At 42.3% G+C, this 18093-nt stretch overlaps 1 protein-coding gene across 1 annotated transcript in view; it reads right to left on the bottom strand.

Moving 5' to 3' along the window:
• Positions 1 to 18093, bottom strand: part of dpf1 (double PHD fingers 1) — a 55592-nt gene that overhangs the window by 32058 nt on the left and 5441 nt on the right. The window contains exons 2-8 of the mRNA XM_085245092.1: positions 9637 to 9666; positions 8943 to 9103; positions 5663 to 5770; positions 5057 to 5184; positions 3660 to 3749; positions 2701 to 2779; positions 2467 to 2598 (exon numbers count right to left, since the gene is read on the bottom strand). Coding sequence (XP_085101218.1) covers positions 2467 to 2598; positions 2701 to 2779; positions 3660 to 3749; positions 5057 to 5184; positions 5663 to 5770; positions 8943 to 9103; positions 9637 to 9666 — 728 coding nt within the window. The remainder of the gene's footprint in view (positions 1 to 2466; positions 2599 to 2700; positions 2780 to 3659; positions 3750 to 5056; positions 5185 to 5662; positions 5771 to 8942; positions 9104 to 9636; positions 9667 to 18093) is intronic.

Below are 18093 nucleotides of genomic sequence, written 5' to 3'. Positions count from 1 at the left end.
TTCATTTCTCTAACTTTCAGTATCCTGGTCAGATCTCCCAATGCCCCTTAGAAATGGATGCATGACTTAGACCTTTTTTGACTAAGTACTAATTTTTAGTTGGTGAATTTAATTAGATGAATTGCACCTTTAACTCTTGAAATCATAAAGAGAGATGGCATGGTGTAAGTCTATCACAAGTGTAAAGTTCTTTTTTTAATGTTGTCAGAAACACACAAAACAGTCTCTATGTGATAACATATCTAATTTGTCTTGATCTCACAATAAATGTGTTAAATGTGCTGTCATTATTACCATCTGGTCCCATTCTTCCCAATAAATCTTACACTGTTGAAAAGTCTGATTATTTCCACTTAAATAGTGCCATGTTTGTGAGGACAATTTGTGGGTTGAGCAGCAGAGTTGAGTATGTGAGTTGCTCTAATGAAAAAGTTGCCAAATCTTCTCTGTGGCTATGTTCAGTCTGTTCTGGATTGTCTGGGTAAAGAGCTGTCGGCCAAATCATCCTCCACACCTTGACTGTAAATCTGTAGAAGACTGCGGTTCCTAAATGTGGACAGGATGAGGAAACACAGTCTTCTTGGGACAGCCTATATCTGATATCAACTGTTATATGGAACTAGTGCTCGCTCCAAATAATGCTGCATCTTGGTTTTACAGAGCATCATCTTAAAGTTGCTCTATGCCACAGGCCCTATTCAGATCAGTCAAACTTGGCATGCTTGGAGCAGACACCAGCTGACCACTATCAGGCAGCAATCAGGCTCCTAATTGTCACCATCTTGGGTACCAGGAGTTCAAAACAAGAGTCAATAGGAGATAACTCATCTGAATTTCAGGATTGGGACCACACCTTCATACCCTTCCGGTTCTCTATATATTACGCCACCCTCCCTCCTCTTTTTCAGTTCATTCACTACTCATTAGTACATGCGGATCTACCCAGCCTGGGAGCCACCGCCACTGAAGCCTTCCTCTACCCACAGCCTCAATTCATGTTCAAGCCATCTGCCATTAACTACTAGAAATGCTGTCAAACCTAAAATGAGGATGTGGTCCCAGCTAGTGAATAGCAGAAGCTGTTTGACGTTGACAGAGAAGACCTGGCAAGTTGGCAACTCTGCTGCTCAACCCGCAAATTAATTTTCAAATCCGGCACCATGTAAGGGGAAATACACAGGCTTTCCAACAGTATAAGATTCATTGCATCGATTAGACAAGCATTGTTACAACAACAAAAGGATCGACCGAAAACAAATGTCCTCACTTTTTGTGCTAAGATTAGTCACAGTAAACACCCAGGCTCACAGTTATTCATAAAATCACAACTGCAAATAGTGATTGAGAATTTATGAACAATGTTTTGAACTTTACCGAAGACATCAACAGTTCACACGTCATGACCCATCCTTTCTATGTGTTGGAAATAATTAATAATTATGTTGAAAAATGAACATTGTCAAGGTGCACGTATTGATCCTGCTGCTGCAGGAAACCCTACAAAGCTGCAGGAGTAAATAAAACATGTAAAAGCAACAACTTCAGCTCCTGCTAAAGTTTGTCAAACCCAGATTTGTGGCAGGAACCTCACAGCGACTGGTCTGTGTGTGCACGTTCTGAAAGCAGGTAGCAGGGCAGGCACAAATCACAGGCACACAATCAACATATACAAAAATGTATCTGTTGTTTTGCTTATATTAAACACTGTGGTTGTGCTTTATTTCAAATAGACATTCATCATTGCGACTGACATGACTGATGATCATGTGCTTGTTTTGGTGTTCCCTCAACCCGCCCTATGAATAGCAAGTATGCTACATTATAATGATGCATTTGTACATTCAGAAATAGCTATCTTGTCACTTCTGAAAAGTTTCTATACAGTATTGATACAGTGGTAATAGTAGAAGTTTGAATGAGGTCTGACAGTGACATTAGCTCAGGGCTACAGCAGCCAAATCCCTGAAAGGTTAAACATTGCAAGAAAAGAAAAAGAGCAAAATTACCCTAGGGCTAACTTTGCCTCAGGGCTGTAGACTTGAAGTTAACAGAGAACAAAAGTGTGACAATCTGCATCCATCAGACTCAAACTAGTGCAAACTTTCAGTCCCACTGCAGGGTGTGGTGTGTCCTATAATGCACGTTTAACCCCTTTTTCTTCTACTAAGGAAGCTCACATTGTTTGACCGGGGTTGAAAAAGGTTCTAAAATGTGAATAAGAGAGAGCTGAAAACTCAGCTTAAATCTTATTATAAAATGCACACAAGTGCACACTGGACTTGGCTTTGTCAGCACTGTACCCATCCCTAATGCCACTGGGGTAACTTCAAGGCAATCAGCTGTGATTATGAAGGATGGTTGGTATGACCCTGAAAATGTTTTATACTTAGTCTGTTTTGAATACAAATATTCTGAAAACTCTCCACAACAACCTGCAAATGGACAGACAGATAAGTGCAGACTCACGCTTGTGGTTGTTCTTGCGTTGGAAGGGTAGCGTGTGTCGCTCTGAGTCTTCTTCACCCTCCTCATCTGCCAGGTGTGTGTGAGTGTAGTGGTAACTCAGCCCTGGGCGGTTCTTATAGCGCTTCCCGCAGACTGGAACACACACGCAGTGTATAATATTAGATTTATCTACGTTTGCAAGAAGAAACGAGAAAGGAGAAACTTAAATGAATCCATAGAAAATGTGACGCTCACTGTCACAGACATAAGGCTTGTCTCTGTCTTCAATGGCAGGCAGCTCTTGTCTCTTTCTCATGCCCCCAACACCATAGGCCTGCAGAGAGCACACACACACACAGACACACACACACTTGTAAAAATACATGTAATATAATCATAAAAGTTTGAACTTCCACGCTTATTATGTACTAAGTTTTGTACACTCATACACAATAAAGACAGCATAGCAGCACACTCCTCACTCAGTGTTTCACAATACACACACACACACACACACACACACACACACACACACACACGTTTGCATTCTAATCATCTGCTCTCAGTGTAAAGCTCCACTTCCAGCAGGAGGGGGCTGATGACACCTAGCAGGGGAGCAACAGTTCCAATTAGCAACCCTGGTGTATGTGTAAGCGTGTGTGTGTGTGTGTGTGTGTGTGTGTGTGTGTGTGTGTGTGTGAGAGAGAGAGAGAGAGAGAGAGAGAGAGAGAGAGAGAGAGAGAGAGAGAGTTTGTGTGTGGTGACTTTCAGAATGCATTGCTAACACTTGATTATCTTCCCATAGGATCCCCAAAAAGAGTGTGGGGGGAAAAAAAGACCTGTCTGATCTAATCAAAGATGTTATAAAAGAGGTCTTCCCAGCATGATTTTAATCACTGTATCTGTTTGCATTTATTTGCAATAACTTCTAGTTTTGTGTAATGACACTTCACTTCAAAGTCTGGTACACAGAAAAAGCACGAAAAGATTTCTAACTTATATTTTACATTTATGTGAAGTTTCCAGTAATCATTCCTTATACACTGTCACGTCTCCAGCACTGCGTGCCTTTATGTCTTACAGACAGGACACAGATTCAGAGCTGATAACTCTGAGCTCAGACTAGGTCATTTGTTTTTTCCTGATTCTGCTCTTCCACATTAACAAGTAAGTAATTTACTGTGGAAAAGACTGAAATGTCCCTGTTTCCTTACTCGTGCTTTGGTACGGTTCTTGCGCTTCGGAACATCTTCATCCATGTCATCCGCCTCCAGCTCATGAGGGAAATCCCCAACAAGCAGCTTCTGTTGGTGAGATATAGAAACAGAAAGGGAGAGATGGACTGTCATACAGGTTAGTTTCCTTTCCTTTTATCGCTTAAGTCATTTATTTTTCCTTTTACCCTGCATGAGCCCGTATGTTTAAATTAAATTGCGCACTTTCCTGCTGTTTTTAACTTGTTCGGATGATCCCAGCATGAAAGCACTATTAACACTGAACATAACCAATACTTTCACCATTTTGCTGCAATAAAATATGACAACATTTGAATCACAATTTTCTCAATTAAACAGGTAGATCATGAAAATCTAATAAAACTGGGTAAATCATGGGATGAGGGGGGCATAACAGAATGAGTAAAGGCAGGCAGAAGTGTCAGACATACTCTTCCTTTTGGGTCAGCCAACAAAAACATACTTCCACTTCCTATATTAAAACTTGATAGCTTCTTTTACCGAACTCCATTGTGTCCTAAATCCCCCAAAAAGGTTCACTTGAGTATGCATTACAGCCTATTCATTAGAAACTTCACAGGCTGTGCAGAGTCCGTTGTGATGAATAAACTGAAGACTATGTGTAAAATCAGTGGAGTGCCCCTCTTGGATGAGAGGCTTTTAGCGTTCTATTAGCAAGAGCTTTAGTAGGACTAAACATCTATTTTAACAAAGACACCAGCTTTGTTCAAATATATTCATGTGTGGAATATCACAGACACTGAGCTCAAATATTGTAGTAAGAAAAGTGTAAAAAGCTGATAGTTGAGTGTTTGATGGGACACACGGTATAACGCCTGCCTGCTGAAGAGCAGGAGTTGGGGGAAGCCCCGGATTAGAGGCCCTAAACACGACTCCAGCTCTCAAAGGGCCACTGTGAGCGCTATTCACTCAACTGCTGATTGATTAGCTGTCCGTGAGAGTTCAACAGCGGCAGCCTCGAGCTGGTGAAATACTCCAGACAGATGAGCATTAAGTTTTTGCACATAAGTTATGTTTCCTTTTAATGTAAAGAAGATAAAAAGAAAACAATTTTCAAAGTCTGTGAAACAACTGAGCGGGATCCCCGTAAAACAACAAGCCACAAGTGCAGTGATGGGAAACACGCACACGCTGTCAGGAGCCGCAGGAGCCCATGTCACCGCCAAAACGCACACTCCAAGAGAGAGAGAGAGAGACGCGCACACACAAAAAGGCATAGACAGACAAAGAAACGCAAACACAGATGGATAAAAAAAGACAGACAGCCTGACATGAGAAGAAAACAACAAGACGTGGAGAGCAACAAAGAACTACAGAGAGAGAAACGACCGAGGAAAGAGGAAGCAGCGTCTCACCTGACACTCGCTCATGGGCTCTTCTTCCTTGGTTTCTACCTTCTTGTCCAGGGTTTCCCCAGCAAGCAGCGACTCCAGCACGGGACCGTCTGGGATCCCCCCCTCCTTCTTTAAAGATGCCTCGTAGTCTGTGGAACGAGACGATTACAATCAGAAAGCAGCAGAGAGCACGACTTCACGCTGGCGTGCACAGCCGAGCTGACAGAGCCCCGAGGACACGACATTTGGCTTGTTCATGAAACTGCAGTGACTTTTAGCATCTCTACGGCACAGAGGCTGAAATGATCATGGCCATTTTAGCGTCATATGATTGTATAACACTTGTGGAAAATTGCTGTTTTTAAATTTCTCAAAGCATTAACCAATTGCTGTAAAATGTTGGTAAAATAAGAAAATAAGAAAAGTTACTTAAGCATGAGGTTAAAGTTTTCTACAAATATGATCACTCCACTGAAGTTAGTTATACAATAACATCCATAAAGTTTTCAAAGAAAAGAGATATTCTGTGTGACTCTGAATTTATAAGCAATGTCTACCACACCTAACATAGTTGAGATATTCTGCAGTTTCTTTCAAGTGTTTCTGTTCATCCCATTTCCTACTCACCTATCTTGAACTCGATCGGTACAAGCCGCGGGTCCTCCAAGATGTTTAGCCGTCTCTTCTTGCGCCAGCAGCGAGCGGGGTATGTGTACAACTGGCCCGGAGCGTGACCTGAAATACAGAGGAACACACATACTGGCATGATTGATACATTAATTAGTACATGAAGGAAAGTAGGTTATTAAATAATCATAATTCTGGCATGTCAAAGTCTGATGTGCTGGAATAAATTACCAAGTAACTAATTTTGGTGTTTTACATCATTAACTAGACAGCCCACATCCAGAGACTGTGAGCGACTGTAGACACAGCAGTGCTAAACGCTAACACATTTTATATTTTACAACATTTCGCAGTTATTTATTCAGGTTTGTTATTTTAGTTTATCTCGAGAGCTCGTGTGCAGAGCAGTGGCCCGACACAGATGGTGTTACAGAAAAGGTAGCATTGCATAAGAACTAAACATTTATTCTTATTCTTCTGCTTGAAATAGTAGTGAAATAGGCATTACACCCTTTAAGTAAAAGTCTTCATCCTTAAATAACAGTGTAAAAGTTTTACTTAAAGTATTAATTATGCAGTGTTCTGTGTATTCTGTGTATATAATATTTATATTACAGCTAATTACTTATATACTGCTGTGTCACTTTATCTATAATACATTTATTGGAAGATTTATTTTTATATTCGGCAAAATAAGACCTAAAATAAATTGTACGAGTTGCAACTTGCAAATACATAGTGAAGTAGAAGGAGAAAACAGTATAACAAATAAATAAAGAGCAAATACATTATATAACATAACTGTACTTCAGTACATTCATCACTGGTACTATCATTACTGGGTGTTGTGAGCCTTTAGCCCAAATGGCCTTGTTGAGGAAACTCTAGAGGGACCACTGGCCATTGGTGTTACCTACTGTTACCATCTTGTGACCACCAGTGACCCCTGTGAAAGTACCCCTGCATTTATGTGTCAACCTGATCTCGTAGTAATTCATCCGAAAGTTGGTGTTCTTGGGAAACTGCTCTGAAACTGTTTTGAGGAGGGCTAGAGCAGCTCATCTCATGAGGTGGAGTAGGTCATCTAGTAATCCAAAGGTTAATGGTTCAATCCCTGGCTGCTCCAGTATAGTATACAGACAGATACTGAACCAAAGTTGCTTTCTGATCCATTCACCGGAGTGTGAATGTGAGACAGAAAGCACTTAGGCAAAAAAACATTTAAAAAAGTGCTTCTGTGACTGGGTGTGAATGGGTGCTTATAAAAAACGATATATGTACATGTGATATAACAAAAATATAATACTACAAAAGACCCTCAGCTAACTAACCTGGCCATGTCTTCAGAGCGGACAGGATAAAATCAGGAGAGGCCATAACTAGTGAAAGTGATGTACTTAGAGTGGAAACTTGCAAATGGTCAAATTAAAGCTGAAAATAAAAAAATCTCCTGTTTTCTTTTATGACCCAAGTTGTGCTTTCAGTAGTTAGATTACTTTTGACTGTTTTGTGTGTTTCTAAAGATGACATGAAACACTAATTTACACCATGGAGCCCTGCTCTCAAAAACCGGCATGGATGCAACTCTGTCTGTGAAGCTGGATTTAAGAAATAGGTGCTTAAAGTTTTAAAAACATGTTTAGCGCCATCTTCTGTCAGTACGGAACGTGACGTCATGTGGTTGGTTGATGATAATAGACTTATATTAGCTTATGTCAGCTAGCTCAGTGTTTCCCAACCACTGTGCGCATAGGAGTGCCGTGAGAAATGATCAGGTGTCCCTTGGAAGAATATATGGTTTCACCTGATTGGTACGCTAAGCGACCAGCGTAACGGGCAAAACAATTACTACATTCTCTTCCACTAGAGGGCAGTACAACTTCTTGCTCCAATTAAACGGGTTGCCAACTGCCAATTAAACAGAAGAAGATGAAGAAGAAATTACATTGTCATGCGACAATGCAGGGTGTAACAGCAATAGATAAATATTTGAAAAGCAAAAGTAGTCAATCTGACCTGGGTCCTGGAGAAAAGTCCAACCCAGAGGAAGGTCCTAGCATGAGTAGTAGTCAGAAGAAAGCAAAAATGGTATATTGGGAACAAACTATAGCCGCTATAGCTGGTGCATGTTTTTTGTCAATATGTTTTTTGTGAAATTTTTTGTTTGGTGGTGTGCTGTGTGCTATGTGCCATGGCTCCAAAAGGTTGGGAAACACTGCTTTAATGTAAGGCTATTAACCACAACCAACCAACCACATGATGTCAGAAGATGGTGCTAAACATTTTTTTAAAACCTTAAGCACTTGTTTTTTTAAATCCAGCTTCACGGAGTTATATCTACAGTATATCAGTTTTGAGGAGGGCTCAGTGGTGTAAATTAGCCTTTATATGTTTAGTGTTTCATGTTGTCTTTAACTACTTGAACTACCACTAAACTACAAAAATGTAGCTTATTTAACTGTCATTCACCACTCTACAGCCCTGATGCCAGCTAATGTGGCCACAAATGTTGGTATGGGTATGTGACACTACAGGAAAAATCATATTGTGTCCTCTGTGCACCATTGGATGCTATAATAGTAGTTATTGGATCTCAGTGTGACGAAACCACTCCAAAGAAAAGTGTGATGGTGCTGTGTTGGGTTAATGTGCGTGTGTAAAATATCCAATGAACAATGAAGTTTTGTTTGGTGGTTTTAGAAAATGTGGCAATTTTGTTCAAAGTTATTTGGCCAGTAACAAAAAGTAGTGAAATTAAACAAAGAAAAACAACTTTAAATCTACAAACACGAAATAAAAATTAAAAATTATTTTAAAAATTCAATAAGTGAGTTCAATTCTAATTTGGGTTACACTGAAAATAAAGTTTTATCTGAAAGTGAAATTATACAAACCAAAATGGTTAATGCATCAGGCATTACACAAAACTACACGCACATAAGTGTGTTGTCTCTGGAATAGCTGGTGCCAGCGGCGTAACATCGCCTACAGGGCTGTCTGAGTCAGTGCCAAAATACACTGATGTTACAGAGAAGGAAAAAGCAATGAGGAAACACCCTTTGGGGGAAAAAAGTTGAGGTGTGAGAGGTAGGAGGCATGAAAAGGAAAGACAGAAACAAGCAGAGCAGAGGATGAAAGGAAGGAAGAAGCGTGATGAGCGACTGGAGAGAACAGTTCGTGTAGCACAACAGCTGGCATACACACACACCAACATAGGAGAAGAAGAGGAAGAACACTCTGATGGGTAAAAACACTAAAAAACACACACACATACACAAACCTGGTCCACGGTGGTTCTTCTCCATCCAGATGTAGCAGTTGCTCTGGGCCACCCCGGTCTGGGAGTCCAGGAAAGGGAGCCGCATGGAGCGCTCTGCACACAGACGGGCATTGTAGCTGCGACAGTGTTCGATGGCCTCCTTATAAAACTCCTCTCCAAGACTGAGTCAGAGCAAAGGGGAAGAACAAGGATGGAGGTTATAGGGAGGGGTTAAAGGTGAAGGACAAGAGGAGGTCCAGTGTGGCGTGTGAGTCAAAAGAGGAAGGCTTTAAGTAGAACAAGGAGCAACGTGAAGCTTGCACACACCCAAACCATCAAAAGGGGCAGTGGGTGAACAGTCATGGACAGCTACAGTCTTTGTGTGTGTGTGTGTGTGTGTGTGTGTGTGTGTGTGTGTGTGTGTGTGTGTGTAGGTAGGTAGGAGTGGAGATGCACAGTCCTAATAACCTGGGTCACAGCAGACAAGCTGGCGACCACTCACTGTTAACACCACACACCCATACACACAGACACACACATCCTGTACAGTAAGAGAGTATATAACACTTTATTCTCACTGCAAGAACAATGTATGCACAGTATTTTCCCACCTGTACAAGTGTGAGTTTGATTAACATGCAGTGGGATATTCTTCCCTTTGTCCCTCCCTCCACTCAACCTCACCACCCCACCCCTCTCCCACACCCCTTCCTACCTGTTCTTGATGACTGCACCTCCAGATTGCCTGCAGGGAGAAGAAGAAGAAGAAGAAGAAGAAGAAGAATGCGGTGAGTCATTCCTCCACCCCACCCTAATTTGCCCCCCCCCGTTCATTTGGCTTCTCATTCTTTCACAACTCGTTTCCCTCGCTCTGTCTCTCTCGCTCTCTCACTTGTTTCCAAGACTGTTTTTCTTTCCTATCTTTTTTTTTACTTGCGTGTTTAACTTTCCCACTCCCCCTGTTCTCCTGCTGTTCTTTTTTTTCTCCTCCCTTTGTGTTTTACGTTTTCATCTTTCTTTGCACTTCTCTCTCTCCTCTTTTTGTCTCTCTCTTGTTAATCACTCCTCTCTAGCGTCTTCCTGCTGAGCACAGACATCAAGGTCACTCTACTATACAGACGATAGATACACGACACACAAAACTGCGCGAGCGCGCGCACACGCATGCAGTCATCGAGGGCCAACAGCGAGCTCACAAAGACAGTGCAAGGTAGTGGCTGGTAGCGATTTCTTGACCTTTTTTTTTTCTTGTTTCTGTCCAACCACTGAAGGGGCGTGGCCTATTAACTGAACGATTAGATGTAGATTTGTGTGTTATTCGGTTGTATCTCCACAATGCAGTTTTCCTCCACTGATTTAGCATTGCCTTCTTTTACCACTGCCAGACTCATAAAGGCTTTTTAAAAAGAAAAATCATCAGAATTCATGGAGCAGAGCCAGAAATACTCTTTTTTTTAATTCCACATGTAATTCTGTCTTGTCACAACCTGGCACACACATTTTCCACAATGCAATTTGACCTTCGGCAGCTCACTTCAGACATTGTTATGCTAGTAATGGCTAATGCAGCCTTGAGGGTCTAGCCTGAAGTGGAGAGGAGGACCAGACCACAAGGAATAGTAAGTTCATTTCAACACCCACAACGGTTTTTTTTCACTTTCAGGTTTCTTTTAGTCTGCAGCCCCACCTGATGCTGACTCAAAGGAGTTGAGGGACTTGAGTCCCTTTGGAGATGCATAAGACTTTAAACGCCACACACACACATATTCCGCAAACACCTGTCAACAGACTTTGGTGTGTAAAGCTGATGAAGCTTCACTTTAAACAGGCAACACGCACCTTTCAACAATTCACTAAATTAAACAATGTCCTTCAGAAGAACTCACACAAACGTTTATGGAAATTTTGCAGCGTGGCATAAAAGGTCCACTTTTATCCTCTTTTTTTCCCCTTACTTTTAAGAGGTTGAAGAACCCCTCTCATCACTGGTTATAACAGTAAACACAAGGTGAAGCTCAGGGAACAATGATGGCCATGAAAAATATTATGTCGACTATGTTTTAGATGTGGAAAAATTGTGTTAAAGTTTGATATTTTGGTAATCATCCATCCGGCTCAGCCTGCTCTATATTTGGACTTTGTTTGACATTTATCACAGCAGCCACATTATTTGAGGCTGGGACCTAAATAGAGCAGAAGCATTAGCTAATGGCATTAGCATCACCTATATTTACCTCCTGTTTATGTCAAAATCAATGCTTTAATAAAGGAGTATGTCTCATTACTTCCCCCTCTCATCCCACAGAAAATACTGTGGTCACTAGGGTGTGTCTGATAGCCCTGCGTTGGTGTTGTTCCTGGATCATCATAATTGATCTTGGTCCAGGGTCACGTAGGCATACCACAACTTTAACTGCATGGAAGGTTGTGGCATGGATAGACGTGTAGATAAAAGAGTTTCCGGTTAAAAATCTAAATCATTATATACCAGGTAGTCCAACTTCAGTGACCCTGCAAACGCCACTGCTGTTTAGTTTTCTGTCTTCATTTATGTTGGAAGTGGTAGCAGAGCTGTACGTTTTAATTAGTTTCAAAAATCTCTCAGTCAGAACATGGTATGAAATGTTTAGGTGTAAACTAGCGAGCTAACTTCCTGTTAACTTCTAACTCTGTTAAATTTAATAAATCCTGTTTTCATGGATGTAAAACTTAATTGTTACACCCGATAAAGCAGCAACGCTGATGACTTAATTAAAGATGAAAGAATTTAGACCGTTTTTAACTCTTAGTGTTGTTTGACTTTGGGACCTGACGCCGACGGAGTTTTGGACTCAGATTACTCTGCGAAGCCCCTCAGCCGTAATGCTCTGACAATCCATCAAGCAGTGCAGCTTACCAAAGTTGTACTAAAACCTTTTTTAACAGATTTCTGCACGCCAAAATCGGTTCAAGGTCAGTAAGCACAACCAGAATTCATACATAAGACACACTCTCGATTTTTGAGAAAATTAAAGGATTTTAAGTGTGCCTTATAGTGTGGAAAATGCGTTATACAGAAGAAAAGAATATATCGTGATATATATCATTACCGCACATGCTTCAAATTATATCGCGATATAAATTTTAGGCCATATCACCCAGCCCTACTGTTAAATCATTTTAACAAACCTACTAACTGGCAGACAAAAAGTAAACCAGCTCACGGGAATAAAAAACTCACCAGCCTGGCTCATTAATAAAAAGCTGGATTAACGTCACACTACGCTACAGCTCAATATGGACGCACAAACAGAGCATATTACCCCAATCAACACAGAATGAAAGCAGAATTAGGTCTGAAAGACGAGGGAAAACCCTCTTGTGACAATGTCAAGTAGAATCAGCTGTCCTGTTTGGAAATAAGAACAAACTCAGCACTGCCATCGGACCCAGCAGATGCTTGTGATGACTGACAGCTTGTGTACTGAATCTTCAAAACCTCCTAAACCAGCTCTGCAACCATTCGGGCCAACGTATGACATTTAAAGGATGTGACTGGGGCATCAATGCTGCGCTCATGTCTGTTTGCATGTCTTTGGAAAGGAGCTGCTGCTCCCCTTCTGCTGAGGAGAATACGCTCCTTTCAGCTCTGTCCCTTCAGGCGGCCATGCATATCTGACCATCAAAGTATTTCACGGCCGTGTAAAAGGTGCGTCAGCAGAACTTTTCCTCACCTTATTTCACTTTTTTTCTTTTAGAGCTGTGCCCATGCTCCTCCCTGCAGTTTACAATAAACAACTGGAAAAGAAAAAAACGAATGGCACTAGAGGCCTGTCCAGAAAATAACAGGTTAGATCCACAGAGCCACTCAGACACCACTCACTCATTAGGAGGTGCTACGGATAAAAGCAATACCTAAATGCCTGAATTTTAAATGGGCCGGGAGAAGCTTGGCCAAAATAGAGAAATCCATTCCCTCAGAGACAAATATCCAGTACCTGCTGTTTGTATAAATAGTCATGAGGATGGAGAATAAACACTCACACTTGATGAGAGGCGCTCAAACGGGCGCATACGTTCACAGGCCTAGAAAGCCTTACACGGTGCTGTTTAAAATATTAACAAGAACATGGTGAATAAAAGACCCGGACTTCAAGGCTGTGCTAGTGACCAAACTGAAATACCAGAGAGACTGGGAGAGAGCGGAAAAAGAAAAATGTTAAATGTAAAACAGCTCCCCACATTCCTCCCCCTCCATTTTTCAAAACCTGCTCCCTTCGATCTCTCCATCACCTCCATCCCTCTCTCTCCTCTGCTGCCTTTAGAGGCGCCAGAATAAGTCGGTCCCTCCTCGATAATAAGTTGACAGCTGTAGAAAATGGCTTCTTTCAATTTGGGCGCTTGCAATCTCATTATATTGTGATAGGAGAGCCGCATGACTGTTTGCCAGTTTGAAGGCTCGTACAGCAGTAGAGCTGTACGAGGAGGAAGATACCCGCAGAGAAAGCTGGGAGACGCCACTTGAAGAAAGAGAGGACGCAGGGTGAGATGGGCTGAGGAGAGAGCAAGAGGCAGAAGAAAGTGACATCCGGGAAGAGATGGGGAATGAAAGTTTGGGAGAAAAAGAGCAGATCCCCACAGTAGCAGAGCGGGGGCAGGGGATGTGTGGAAAGCTTATTTCGGACACTTTTTTTTTTTAATTTTTGAGCTCTCACAAACATTTCTCTGGAGAGTAAAACCCCCAATTCAGCTGCAAATAGCAACGAGCGTTGGTCCGACATTCAACATCGATTTGAAAAGTAATAATCGCTGGTTCTTAGATTTGATTCAGAAATCACATTGAGTGGGTGGCAACAGCAGGAAAAAGTGTGATCACCAAATATTGCCTTAAATTCTGTCTGCCTTTGTGCTGGCCAGCTTGCTAAAAAGAATATTAAATCTGAATAGCAGTGAAATTGAAAAAGAAAAAAAGAGAAGCTGTTCTCAATTCACCAGAGGACACCCTGTGCTCCCTTGTGGATCTGCAGGTGCGACACAGTCGCCGCTTTACAGTTTTTTCTGAATGCTTAAACCCTAACTGTGATTCCTGTAGCACAATCTCTAAAACTATTCACACTTATAGCAAAACCACTCACTGAGTTTGCAAAACTAAAAGCACAAAAACTGCTTTGCACTCAGTTTGCAATTTTGTAACACACACTTTGCAAAACTGTAGGCACAATTCACTGCACAACACTCAATTACCAAATTTCCAACACACTCCTAGCAAAAGTATACACATGTATGGCTATCATTAACACTAATTTGCCAACTGTCTGGCACACTTTCACATGTGAAAACTTTTTTAGATAATTAGTTCACTTTGCAATCAGCCTAAGCACTATAATACAGGTAAGCTGTGTGTGCGGAGTACAATGGAGGGAGCAGAAAGAGTGAGAAGTAGAGGAGGCCGAGGAAGAGGACGTGGAGGTGAAGAAGTAGGATGAAGAGGACGACAAGGACAAGGAGGAGCAAGAGGAAGACAAGGAGGGGGGAGAGGAAGATGAGGAGGGGGGAGAGGAAGGGTAGGAAGAGTAAGAAATAGAATTGCTGATGACATCAGAGCTACAATAGTGGACCATGTAATCAACCGTGGAATGACCCTGAGGGTAGCTGGCCAACGGGTCCAGCCTAACTCGAGCCGCTACACTGTAGCAAGTACCATAGGGACATCTTGAAATGAGAATCGGTGAGTACAGTCACTTCGCACAAAGACTTGTAGCACTGCCGTATGCCAATGAGAAACACACCAATACCATTGATGTAAAAATACTGAAATTGTTACTTTACAGAATTGCTAGATGACCAGATGCTGGGGGCAGAGGAAGCATGTTCACTGCAGACCAAGTAACCCATATAGTCATTATGGCGATTGCAAATAATCCTATACTTGGAAATGAACACTTGTGTTTGTTTTGATGTGTTTGAATAAACACCAGTACTTGAAGTTTGGATCCCTCTATGCTTATGGATCTATGACAGAAGTATGAGCTCAAACTGACATAGCCTACCTTGTGCACAGAGAAAGCAAAAGCCAGATGTGTTTTGTATTCATACCATCAGTGTGCAGTTGGCGCATTGTGTGCTTAGTAGATGATGGCTTGTGTGTACTGTTTGATACGGAAACACCATTTTTACGAAGGTGTGAAGAGTTAATCTAGCTGTGTTTGCTTTTGTAAGAGAACTACAATGTTTTGATGATTGGGTGACAGGTTTTCTTATTTGTGTGAAGAGTTTTGCAAAATTAGCCAATAGTTACAAAAAATGTGCTTAAGCAATCAGAAAAAACTGTAAAAGCCGCTCATGACAGACGCAACTGTTTGTTGTATTAAGTTGTAGCCAGGTGATTGTCAGCTTATCTTAGACTGAAAACAAGTAGCATGGCTCCATTGTAAAGGTATCAAGAGGGAAGGAGACATTTCCCAAAATGCTGAACTAGTTTTTTTAAAACGTCAATAAGGAAGAGAGCAGACCAGGGTGTCGCCTTTTAGTTTGTGGCCATATATTCTGGACAAACCACATTTAAATGGGCCATAGCTAAAAATTGTGAAACCATTACCCCTCTTTAGTGTCATCTGTCCACCGCCTTGTCCCTGACCACCTCCTCCAGCTCTACTCAGCCGAGACACATAGCCCAAGCCTCTGTCCCTGCTGGACATGCCAGAAACACCTCAAATAGGAGCTGTCCAGGAGGCATGCAAGTCAAAGTCAAGTACCACAAGTGGCTCTTTTCGATGCGGAGGCACGGCAGTTCAATTCTGAGCCACTCAGCACTGAAATCAGAGATAGGATCATTGCTGAGGGAAACAGAGAGCCCCAAAACCTCTCGGAGGAAGCTCATTTCCTCTGCTCGGATCTGCGATCTCGTCCCAGAGTAATGTATTATTTGTTCTTAAATTATTTTATCATTTCATGATTTAACTGAACAAAAACAGACCATAAACGTTCCAAGATATCTTAAATAAAAATTAAGTGCAATTTCAACTCTGCGTCTATAGTATTCCACATTCCTTGTGTTTGCTGTCACTACATGTCTTCATATGTAGAATTCCTGTAACTGAACAACAATATTATTTTTATGTTTTTATCATTCAAGCAACTTCTAGAAATACTTTTAACATTGTCCTTTGAATTTTTGCTCCTGTGCAGTAAGGCTGGCCCCACCACACCAGACAAGTGGCAGGTATGACTTGGCTGCACATTTCACACTTTGCAAAGCCATGCAGTGGGACAAATGTGACCCTTTGGCAGGCCAGATCTGGGCCCCTCTCCCTATGTTTGACACCCCTACTCCACACAGATGTTTAGCACAGACAGGGAAACATCTGCACCTCTCTGGCTTGTGGCCACTGTGGTCCTATACCAGCCAAGCAGTTGGTGAAAACACAGACCACAGGGGAACACACAGAGAAACCAAACTGCCTATCACCAAACCACACAGCCGATTAAGAAAAGCCGAAACCTGATTCCACATCAGTGAACGCACACACACACACACACACACACACACACACATGAAGACAGGGGTTATGTGCCTCAATCAGCATGAAAACTAATTTTACAATTCCAATCGTTTTCATCTGTGATATTTTTCAACATGTATTTCTATTTCAGGTTTATTTCAGCTATATTTTACACTAATGGATGCAAACAGACTCGCAAGAGCAGGGAGAAATAGTAGCCGCTTTAGTAATGAACTGGCATGGAGCCAGCTCTCCAACAAACTGGAGCTGACTACCAAAAATGTCCATGCAGACATGACAGAAATGACAATCAAGCAGATCCGCACTATGCAAGGGCACAAAAACTGGAAAGGACACCTGTGCAAGGGTGCCTGCACACAGAAATACTTAAAGTAACACCACCAATGGCGCTATATGCATTTGTATGGGTAATATTTAGCCACAAAAACAAAGAGGAGGCATGCAGACGGAGGAGATGCTTGCATGCACAGGCAGTAATAATATGAACCTTTAGCCACACATACAAACACAGGCTCGAGATTAGATAAGAAAAGAGAATGAGAGTGCCTGGAGCATGCAGACTGTGTGTTTGTGAATGTGTGTGTGTATATGTGTGTATGAATCCTAAGCCCACACTGAGCTGTCTGCCTCAGCCTGCACTAAGCAAACAGCAGGGAGGGAGAGGCCTCCATGAAAACACTGAAGTAACTGGTATCACTGGGAGCACGCACACAAATAAACAGACTGGTGCAGCTGACAGGCAGTAGATACAGAAGCATCCTTAAAAAAAAGCACAGCCACCCCACCAGGACCACCCTGGGTAAGCCATTGTCTGACTCTCTCCGTGATCCCTCAAGTCCCATCCAGCAGAAGTCCACTTCAGCGCACACTGAGCCTCGGCCCAGGGTTGCACTGGCGCTCAAACGCACGTAGACTGCCGCCAGCATTTTTCTATTATGGTGCAATTAACCACACCAATTAGCTGGTTCCCCAACCGATAGGGAAACAGAGGGCTCCCCCTAGAGGTGAAGTCATATTATTGGGTGGGGAAAATATGAGGGAATCAGAAATTACAAGAAACGTCCATTCCAACAAAGGATTTCATTTCAGTGGTGGTTTCCAACTGGGTGGAATTAGGTAATTAAACTGTAAGGAAATGAAGTAGTTCACTTGTAAATGGCTTTTTGAGGACTGAGGGCAGATTGTGTTCTGCACTTAAGATTTGTTAGCAAATGCTGCCGACAGCGTGGCTGGTAGCTGTGTGCACGTCTCGGTTGAGTTTGGAGCCTGTAGAAACACTTGTGCCTACATACTCAAGCCTGTACACCTGTCCACACACCTGTCCTATCCACCATTGTCCATCTGTACCCACACACACACAAATGCCAGCCCACAGTGTGTGTGTGTGTGTGTGTGTGTGTGTGTGTGTGTGTGTGTGTGTGTGTGTGTGTGTGTGTGTGTGTGTGTGTGTGTGTGTGTGCTCGCAGAGGAGAACTAATATCAGGCAGCCTACCACTGTTCCGTGCCTCCCCTTCCCCCACCCCAGCCCCTCCATGGCTGAACTCAACAGATTAAACTATGCAATATCACCCTTACCAATTCACCCCTCCTCCTCCTCCTCATGCCCCTCCACCCTCACCATCCCCAATTCAATTTCTTTTCCACTCTCCTCCTCTCTCTCTCTCTCTCTC

The sequence above is a fragment of the Mchenga conophoros genome, linkage group LG14, assembly GCF_057382185.1.
Source record: "Mchenga conophoros isolate Kocher_MC1m ecotype Shallow Benthic linkage group LG14, M_conophoros_male_GT1.1, whole genome shotgun sequence".
NCBI lineage: Eukaryota > Metazoa > Chordata > Actinopteri > Cichliformes > Cichlidae > Mchenga > Mchenga conophoros.
The sequence above is the reverse complement of the archived record's forward strand: the minus strand, read 5'-3'. Positions and strand labels throughout refer to the sequence as shown.